At 47.2% G+C, this 10,660-nt stretch overlaps 1 protein-coding gene across 1 annotated transcript; it reads right to left on the bottom strand.

The window, feature by feature from the left end:
• Positions 1–537: 537 nt before the first annotated feature.
• Positions 538–1,334, bottom strand: LOC123411103 (oligosaccharyltransferase complex subunit ostc-like). Its single transcript, XM_045104026.1, has one exon. It carries the CDS (start codon positions 1,295–1,297, stop codon positions 740–742), a length of 558 nt encoding a protein of 185 aa, XP_044959961.1. The 5' UTR covers positions 1,298–1,334; the 3' UTR covers positions 538–739.
• Positions 1,335–10,660: the final 9,326 nt, after the last annotated feature.

Below are 10,660 nucleotides of genomic sequence, written 5' to 3'. Positions count from 1 at the left end.
ATGGACAATGCTAGGAAAGGACAACAATACACTTGTTTGATGGTTACTCAATGGTGACGCCTTGATTTGGTAATCACAAAAATTATGACCAAAGCATTAGCCTATACAAGTAATGATGATCGTCCGCCCATGCCCACAAGCCCTAGCTTCTAACCAGATTAGGCCATCAAATAACGGTCAGATGGTGGTTTTGTGCTAATTAGAGTTTAATATGGCATTGCAAAAAACTTATATGTTCTCCCAGTGACAAATACAAGTTATACAACAACATGCAAACTCAACTGCCAGATAAACAAATTAGCAAACTATGTATAAAATATATTTTCCAGTGAATTGGCATGATGAGACAAACCCACCTAGGTTTTCAGTCAATTTAACATGAAGCTTGAGACTGGAACGAGAAAACAAATAAATAGCATTGGTCCCTAGATTAAGATTACCACATATCACAAACTAGTTATTAGAGATTCTCTGAGATTGCACAAATACAGCAAACGGAAAATTGATCTCCACAGCAGCATTGTCACGCAGTCACCATTTCAGAAAAAAAGGAACATAACTATTTTAGTATCATTGGAAATAGATAATCCTCAGACCACCAACTGAAATTCGAGTGCAACAAAACATCCTATGGTAACATAACTTAAATTGTACACTAGGGTCATCAGCAGCAGCTTTAGCATCCTCAGATCTGATGACGGATCTGGGCATAATGAACTGGGGAGATGATTTTGCGGCCTCACCATAGGTATCCGGGTATCTTGATGCGGAGGAAGAGCATGGCCATGGCGTAGGCGATGACGATGGCGGCGACGCCGGCGCCGCCGAAGGAGACGCGCAGGCTGCGGGGCCTGGTGCGGTCGACCGCCAGGTCGAGGAGGATGATCCCGACGCCCCCGAGGAGGAACATGAAGCCGGAGGAGAGGCCCTCGATGATGTACTGGCCGTTGACGCGGCCGGGGAGGAAGACGACGGGGCGGACGGCGCCCGTGGCCGGGTCCTGGGAGCTGCCGATGCCCGGGGGCTCGACGATGACGTCGTAGACGAGGCCGGAAACGACGGCGAAGTAGGTGAGCAGGATGAGGGAGAAGACGACCATCGGGGACGGCAGCGCCAGGTTGGACGGCAGCTTCAGGCGGGTGCGCGGCGGCTGGAGGAAGGCGAAGGGGACCACGCGGAGGGCGTGGAAGAAGGGGTCCATGGAGTCGAAGCCGGATCCGTGGCTCTGGGCAGCTGCCGCCGCCGCTGCCGCTGCCGCCGAGGCGCTCCCGCCGGCGTGCTCCGATCTGGGAGCCATGGAGACTTGGGGGATTTGGGTCTGCTGTGTGCGGGGGCTGGTCAGTGGGGGGATGAAGCCGGGTCGCACGTACTCTATTTTTTTAGAAAGGAATCGCACGCATCTTAACGCAAAAAAACATAACACGCCCTATACAAGCGTCGCGCCGTAAAAAAGGCAGTTTTAGCGCGCGCAACGCGGCGGGCAGCTCCAGTGGGCGCGCAAAAATGACGCGCGCGCCATTTTCAGTTCAGCGCGCTGGCCGAAACGCAATCCCGCGCCCCTTATTTGTTGCGCCGGCTCCCGCGCGCGCGACTCTCCCGCGCTCGCTCCTGCTCTCTCCCCCGCTCGCTCCTGCTCTCTCCCGCGCTCCCGCGCTCGCTCCTCCACTCTCGCGCCGCCCCCATCCGACCGCGCCGCCGCCGCCGCCGCTCGCGCCCCCGGCGACCGTTCAGCGCTTCCCCGGCCTATCCCCGCGCCGCCGTCGTCGCCCGCGCCCGCCGGCGACCACTCAAGCGCATCCCCGGCCTGTCTCCGCTGGGGCCCGCGCCCCCCGGCGACCGTTCAGGCGCTTCCCCGGCCTCCCCGCGCCACCACGCTTCCGCCCCACCCCCTCCTAGTCCGACCGGCCCTCGCGCGCCTCCGACGCCCGAGGAACAGCGCCCGAGCGCTCGCTGCCGCGCCGCGCCCGCAAGGTGTTCGACAAAACGCCTACAAGGTATGTATTGCTCCAAACTTATGAATTTGGTGCATGTTTTGAATTGTAGTTTTTATAGTATAGTATTGAACATTGTAGATGAGTTCGTCGTATGATTCTTCCGAAGAAGAATTTGATATGGAAGAGGAGGAGGATCTTGCAATGATCATAGCTACGCATATCAATAAAAAACTGAAGCACGGTGGTTCGGTTATGGGTCGGGAGAAAATTTGGAGAGATAAAATTGATGCCCATAACAGATTGATGAAGAACTATTTCGTGGAGAATCCCACATACCCGGAGTCGTATTTTCGTCGCCGGTTTAGGATGAGCACAGACTTGTTCAAGCGCATTGCAGAGAAACTAGCGAGCCATGACCGGTTTTTCCAGCAAAGGAGGAATGCCGCCGGAGAGCTCGGGCATAGCACCTTTCTGAAGGTGACAGCCGCTTTGCGTATGTTGGCATACGGTATCCCGGCTGATCTAGTTGATGATCACTTGGCTATGGGTGAGAGCCAAGCCATCATGTGTGTCAAGCGCTTTGCAGTGGGAATTGTGCAAGTGTTTGGCGAGGAGTATTTGAGATCTCCCACTGCTGAAGACGTCGCAAGGCTATTGGCGATGAACAAATCTCGCGGCTTTCCTGGCATGCTTGGCTCAATAGATTGCATACATTGGAGTTGGAAAAATTGTCCAAAGGCATGGCATGGGCAATTCCAGGGCCAAAAAAAGGGTTCCACTATAATCCTTGAAGCGGTGGCCGATCAGGAGACTTGGATTTGGCATGCATTCTTTGGAATGCCTGGATCTTTGAATGGCATCAATGTTGTCAACCGGTCACCACTGATGAATAAGATTGCGAATGGTGAGTTGCCACCGGTGCAGTTTGTAGCAAATGGCCGTACGTACAACTATGGCTATTATCTAGCGGATGGCATCTATCCAAAGTGGCAAACCTTCGTGAAGCCGTTTAAAAAGCCAGAAGGTAAGAAAAATCTTGATTTCCACAATGCTCAGGCGGCTGCTAGAAAAGATGTGGAGAGAGCATTTGGGATTTTGCAAGCCCAATTTGCTATTGTGAGAGGACCGACAAGATTTTGGGATCAAAAAATGCTTTGGTACATCATGCACGCTTGTGTGATCATGCACAACATGATCATCGAGAATGAGCGTGGCCAAGATTTAGACTACTCACAGTATGAGCTCTTGGGACATCCCGTGCGAGTGCGACGGAGGGCTGAAAGGGTAGCCCGTTTTGTTGCCTCCTATCATGCCATTCGGCGTCCCGCAACGCACAATGATCTTCAGAAGGATCTGATTGAAGAGTGGTGGGCATGGCATGGACGACAAAGAGCATGATTTGATTGCATTATTTGTATTGTATTGTTCATGAACTATTGGTTGTGTTTATTGCATTATTTGTTGTACTGAACGATAAACTATTTGTTTGAGTTGTAATAACTATTTATTGTTGATTTATTTTGTTTGTTTGATCGTTTTTCTCCTTTTTTTTGAAATGTATATGTGGTTTGTGCGTGCTGCGCGTGCTGCATTTTTGGGCACTGCTGGAGCGGCGCGCGCGCGCTGCATTATAGCGCAGCTGTTGGAGCCAGCGCCTATCCCCGCGCTAAACCAGCCGAAGCGCGCGCGGTAAATACATTTTTTGGGCGCGGCGCGAAGCGCGGCTGTTGGAGATGCTCTTAGAGCAGAGGTGACTACCAAAGGAGAAAGGCGATTCTCTCGTGCATGGATCCATCGCTCGAGACTCGAGGGGTCGGCTCCAAGGGTCGACAACCTAGGAGTCCATTGCCTAGTGTTGTGAAGCCGAGAGGGATCATGTCGATTGGTGTGGAGGTCGAAGGTGTCGAATGAACGATGATCGATGGTCGATGACCGATGGCACCGTAACGTTCGGGGTGGCATTTGTAGGTGTGACTCTGGTGGTGTTGTCAACGACGGGGGAGCTGCTGGGTGTAGAAGATTGGTGGATGTCATTTTCGAAGCCGCCTAGAGTTGTCATGAGGACTTGCTCCGGGATGATGGCCGATAGGGGCTTGTCTTCATCTATCGATGAGGTTGCTGCGGGGCTTGCTCTGGTATCTTTGTCGGCTTTCGTTTTCAGAACCGAGACGAGGCTTGCTGAAGTGGCGTCATCATGTGAGATGTAGTTGGCTTAGATGCAGTCCACTGGATCATGGTTTTCGACGTAGTTGGCGCACACCATTCTGACCAGATGCGACGTAAGGACGGTGTGGTGGGTTGTTGTTGAGTCGGCACAACATTCCAGCCTCATGCTCCTGATCTGGGCCTTGATTGGAAGGGTTGCGAGGGGAAGGATGTCGTTATGTGGCTCGAGGGCCGGTGGTGCTACTAGCGCGTGTTCTGTGAAAGGCACACATTTGCTACTTGATGAGGCGGTGGAACATATAGTTGGAAGTCACCAGATCAGTTGATGATGAATGCGAGTGTGCCGTAGAAGAAGGTTCAAAGAGAGCTGGCTGGCGGGTCGATGTGAGTGTCCCTACCCTTTTCGCGATGAAGGTGAGAGCGACAAAAGTGAAGCTCTGGCCTGGCGTTATCGAAGATTTGATCTAGAGTCGGTCTCCAGCCAATGCAACCCCTAGGTGGCATGCCAACTAACGGTGCCAAAAAAAACCTCGGCGTGAGCGTAGCCGAAAGTACAATTGGGGATTGCACACGTGGTTTTATCCAGGGTTGCTCCCTCATGCTCGAGGTAACACCTATAAGTGCACCTAGTGCCCCTTAGTCAAAGTTGTCAGAATCGTGACTCAAGTCTTAGAATCTTACGATCCAAACTAGCCTCTCCGATTCTACGATTTTGCTCATAGAATCTAAGTTTCTACGATCCTGATAGTTAAGATTCTACGATTCACGATCCTAGCAACGGAGCTCCGATCCGATTCAGAATCACGATTCTGACAACTTTGCCCTTAGTGATTTTGGTGTATTGAAGACTTATAGGTTAAGGTGCTAATATGTTTTTGAGTGCACAAAGTCTCTATAAGTTACTGAGGAGTTTGATATATTCGAAGAAAGTCGACCCCTAAAAATGAATGTCTTCAAACTACAGGCTTTGATACTTTCCTGGAGATTTTGAATGTGAGGAAATTGGTGTGTCCTTGAAGAAATTGATGCGAGGAGTTTGAAGCGTGAAGACTTTTGTTTTTGTAGTTTCTTTTCCTTTCTTTTGAGTCATAGGAACTACTGTTAAAGGGGGCCGAGGTAATACTAAGGAAAAATTTCTAAGTGATTCTTATCTCAAAGCTTACACATAACCAATCCTTCGAGGGAAGCCTTTGGAAATCTCTTGCAGTTCAGTCGATTTCTTCAGTAACAGACGAAGTTCTTCTGTTCTATGAGGAAATTGTTCTGGCTGAGGAGTTAGAACTTCACGAGTGCAAATTGCCTACAAGTGAGGAACATGATAGATCTGAGGATTTTCATAGTTCGAAAATTCCGCCCGTTGTTGTGCTTTGCGCTAGTTGTCCCCAAAACCTTATCCACATAACGGTCATATCATTAGGGGGCATTTATGCCATATCATGTCGAGATTGCTCCCTGGCTATAAATAGCCCCCCCTACAACCACTAGCTGGTTGGCTGCTCCGAGAGAGAACTTGACACTTGTCATTTGAGAGCATCCCATCCTCTGAGGATTTTGGGAGAAAATCATCAGTGAGGAAAACCGAAAAACCCAAACCAAAAACCAAAAACACAAAGTGATTGAGCATCACCGAAGAGATTGTTTCTGTGTGGAATTGACACTTGTTATCTTTGAAGACTGTGCATCTTCCAGATGGTTAGACGGCAATGGCCTAGAGCATCCATCAGCAAATTGTGGATTGTCGGGTGACCGAGTTTGTGAGGCTTTGGAAGTCTTCCCTGAAGACTTACCACGAGTGTTGGGTGAGGTCTGTGTGACCTTAGCTCAAGGAGAATACGATAAGGACTGTGTGTCCTGGGATAGTGTGTCCTTTGGTTTAAATACTAAACTGCTTCAAACCAGACGTACGACTGTCATATCTGTTGGAACTGGGTCATCAAATCACCGTCTTCATCGAGCTCCTGGTTCTATTTCCTCAACTCATCTATTTCCTCAAGTACTTGTCGATGAAATTGATCGTTACCGTTTGAAGACTTCGACTAAAGATTTTCTCAATATCCCCATCTCAAATTCTTTAGTCACCTTGTCCTTCACGTGCTTATACTATTTAGACGCCATATGTGCTCTCTGTATGTTTCATTTCATCATGATGAATATGTTGCTGCTATGTTTCACATGCACTTGAGTACTTATTATGTTGCTTGTATTTTGTTGCTTAACAATTTCCTCAACGAGTAATTCCTCAATGACGAATTTGTAAAAATTGCCTATTCACCCTCCCTCTAGTCGATATAATGCACTTTCAATTGGTAGCACAACAAGGTACTCCCTTGTTTTGTGTGATTTTGGTTTAACCACCTGGAGTTTTAGTTATGTCGACTGCAGGTATGATCAAGGTATGTGCGAGTTGTCCTACCTTTGAAGGGACAAACTACCCTTACTCGAAGAACAAGATGTGCATGCATTTTGAAGAAATTGACAATGATCTCTGGTATGTTGTGGAAAATGGTGTTCCCTCCGTCATCCCAACTATCAGCGATGCTGATGTGAAGAGATTCAAGCAACTCAACTCTCAAACGAAGAATACATATGTGGCCGTCTGAGCAAAGGTCGGTATGGTAGAGTGAGTGCTTTGGGATCTGCAAAGCTCATCCGGGACAGTCTGCCCAAGGTTAACAAAGCAATCTCAACTCAACGTGACTCTCGGGTTGATGTTCTTCGCAATCTCTTGAATCACTTCAAAAGACTCGACAATGAATTTTTTTTAGCAAACTTTCGATCGCCTCACTGATATCTCCAATGAGCTCCAAGCTCTTGGTGCCACGATCATGAGGTGGTGAAGAAATTGCTGAGATCTTTTAATTCCTCATTCAATACACTTGATTTGATGATCCAAGAGCGTGGAGATTACAAGTCACTAGATCCTGTTGATATTCTTGAGAGACTCAATGCTCATGAATTCCAACAATCTGGGAAAAGATATCTCAATGGGCCAAGCTATGGAAGATCTCGTGCACTCAAGGCAAATGCAATTTCCTCATCTGAAGAAGAAAAACCTAATTGCAGTCTTGGTGACCCTGAAGAACTTGGTTAGGAACTTGCAATACTTGTGTAGAGATTCCAGAAGTTTTTGAGACGAGGTCACTTTGGAAAATCTTCAAGAAGAGATATGAAGAAATCAGAATCTTCATCTAAGGACTACAAGAAAAGAACTTGTCACAAATGCAAGAAATCCGGCTATTACATTGTTGATTGTCCTCGCTGGGTAAAGGAATCAAAGAAGAAGAAGTACAAAGATGATAGTTCTGATGACTCAAAAAAATAAGAAATCCTCAAAGTCTTCAGCTTCAAAGTCCCCATCACACAAGAAGAGCAGTTACACAACAAGAGCAATTACGGAAAGGCTCGAAGTCTCATTGACAAGGAAATGGATTCCGAGGTAGAATCACAAGAATGTGAGGGAAGTAAGGATCTGAGGAGGAGTCATAGTCTGGTGTGCCAAGCCTAGCTCTTGCCACCACATTCGTGAGCAAGTCCATCTTCAATCTTGAAGAAAATGATTTCATCAACAACACTGATGATTGCGGCGACGACTCTGCCCCCACCTATTGCTTCATGGTAAAAGGTGCCAGGTACTTAGTCATGCTTCCTCGTCTGATTCAAGTGATGAACCCGATGATTATCAGAAACCTAGATAATACAAACTTGCCAATATTGCCACTACGCAACAGAATGCTATTGAAAAGCTTCAGAAACTGCTAGACAAAAGCGATGACATGTTGAATGAGGAAATGGATCGGACACAAACTCTGACTGACGACTTTCAATGTCTTCAATCTGAGTTTGAAAGCCTTCAAAGTCGTCATGAAACACTCTTAGCTGATCATGAGAAACTTTCTTATGAATTTCTTCAAAGAAAGCAAGATCTTGAGAAACTAAGAATGACTCATGGTGATCTTCAAAAGGAAAACGATTATTTTCTCGCTCGACAGATCAGCTCCGCTCACGAAGAATTCATTCCACCATGTTTGAAATGCATCAATCGTGAATCTGCTAATTCTTCACCTGAATGTTCAAATTCTTCTATTGTTGCAAATTCTTCAACTATATTTGTGGTCACAAATTCCTCACTTCAGGAACCCACAAATGTCACTAACGAAATGCAGGATTGAAAGATTTGTATATGACAGGCATATACAAAAGTCTCAAAGGGCATCAAACCCTTTGCGTTGTGCTCAAAAAGAAGATTCTGAACAAAAATACTAGAAAAGAGGGTATTGCATTCAAGAGGAAATTGAATGTTGATGGATCATACTGGAAACCTAAGTAGTACCCCAAAACCTCTTGGGTTGCTGCAAAAGGACATCCTGTAGATTGATATGTCCATTTTGCATCATGTTTTGCTACTGTTATTTATAGTGTTTTATACATTATACCACTTTGTGGAGTAATTCTAATGCCTTTTCTCTCATAATATGCAAGGTTTACACCAAGAGGGAGAATACCGACAGATGGAATTCTGGACCTGAAAAAGCTATGTCAGAGATGTTCGGGAACGTTGCTTGGGAACAAAAAAATTCCTACGCACACGAAGACCTATCATGGTGATGTCCATCTATGAGAGGAGATTAGATCTACGTACCCTTGTAGATCGCTCAGCGAGAAGCGTTAAGAAACGCGGTTGATGTAGTGTTACAGCTTCGTGATTCAAATCCCCGTCGTCCCACGATCCGTCCCACGAACGGTTCTGATCTAGCGTCGAACGGAGAGCACCTCCGCATTCAGCACACATACAACTCGACGATGATCTCGGCCTTGTTGATCCAGCAAGCAAGACGGAGAATAGATGAGTTATCCGGCAGTGTGACGGCGCTTCGGTGGTGGTGATGATCTACTCCTGCAGGGCTCCGCCCGAGCTCCGCAGAAATCCGATCTAGAGGTAAAACTATGTGGAATAGGCTAGAGTTGCACGTGGCAAAGTTGTGTCTCAAAAAGCCCTAAGCCACCAATATATATAGGAGGAGGGGAGGGGATAGCCTTGGGGCACAAGGGCCCCAAGGGTGTGCCGGACGCCAGGGAGGAGGAGGACTCCTCCTCCAATTTGGTTTGGGAAGGAGGAGTCCTCCTCTTTCTTCCCACCTCACTCTTTCCTTTTTTTCTTCTTTTCCTTTGGTATTTTTACATGTGGCACCATAACCCTCTTGGGCTGACTCCACCAGCACACTAAGGACTTGGCGCGCCACCCTAGGGCCTTGGGCTCACTCCTGGGTGGGTGGGCCCCTCCCGGTAAACACGTGGAACCCATTCGTCACTCCCGATACACTGCTGGAATTGCCCGGAACTTCCCGTTGACCAAATGAAACCATCCTATATATCAATCTTCGTTTCCGGACCATTCCGGAAACCCTCGTGACGTCCGTGATCTCATCTGGGACTCCGAACAACATTCGGTAACCACACATATAACTCAACTCTAAAACATCATCAAACCTTAAGTGTGCAGACCCTGCGGGTTCGAGAACTATGTAGACATGACCTGAGACACTCCTCGGTCAATATCCAATAGCGGGACCTGGATGCCCATATTGGATCCTACATATCCTCCGAAGAATTTATCGGTTGAACCTCAGTGCCAATGATTCATATGATCCCGTATGTCATTCCCTTTGTCCTTTGGTCTGTTACTTGCCCGAGATTCGATCGTCGGTATCCGCATACCTATTTCAATCTCGTCACCAGCAAGTCTCTTTACTCGTTCCGTAATACAAGATCCCGTGACTTACACTTAGTCACATTGCTTGCAAGGCTTGTGTGTGATGTTGTATTACCGAGTGGGCTCCGAGATACCTCTCCGTCACACGGAGTGACAAATCCCAGTCTTGATCCATACTAACTCAAAGGACACCTTCGGAGATACCTGTAGAGCACCTTTATAGTCACCCAGCTACGTTGCGACGTTTGATACACATAGAAAACAATAGCAATAAAACGACACGATCAATACGCTACGTTCATAGTTCGGGTCTAGTCCATCACATGATTCTCCTAATGATGTGATCCAGTTATCAAGTGACAACACTTGCACATAGTCAGAAAACCTTGACTATCCTTGATCAACTGGCTAGCCAACTACAAGCTTGCTAGGGACATTGTTTTGTCTATGTATCCACACATGTATCTATGTTTTCATTCAATACAATTATAGCATGGATAATAAATGATTATCTTGTAACAGGAAATATAATAATAACTATTTATCATTACCTAGGGCATATTTCCAACAAGAGACACCTATTCTGCACATCTCCAAATGGGCTGAAACTTCACAAGGAATTTTTCAGGATTGAGCGCCGCCGTCTCGAGGCGGAACCTGGGCAGGAGCACTTTTGCCCTTCGGCGAAGCGATTCAGCTGGAGGAACTTCCCTCCCGGAGGGGGAATCGAGGCCATCGTCATCACCAACAACCCTCTCATCTTGGGGAGGTCAATCTTCATCAACATCTTCAATAGCACCATCTCCTCTCAAAACCCTAGTTCATCTCTTCTGCTCAATCTTGTATCGGA

Source organism: Hordeum vulgare, chromosome 7H, assembly GCF_904849725.1.
Source record: "Hordeum vulgare subsp. vulgare chromosome 7H, MorexV3_pseudomolecules_assembly, whole genome shotgun sequence".
NCBI classification, from domain to species: Eukaryota; Viridiplantae; Streptophyta; class Magnoliopsida; order Poales; family Poaceae; genus Hordeum; species Hordeum vulgare.
This window is presented reverse-complemented; position numbering and strand designations above follow the sequence as displayed.

What these genes read in the sequence shown, in the direction of transcription:
- LOC123411103 (XM_045104026.1), bottom strand. Translation starts at nt 1,297, where the DNA reads ATGGCTCCCAGATCGGAGCACGCCGGCGGGAGCGCCTCGGCGGCAGCG.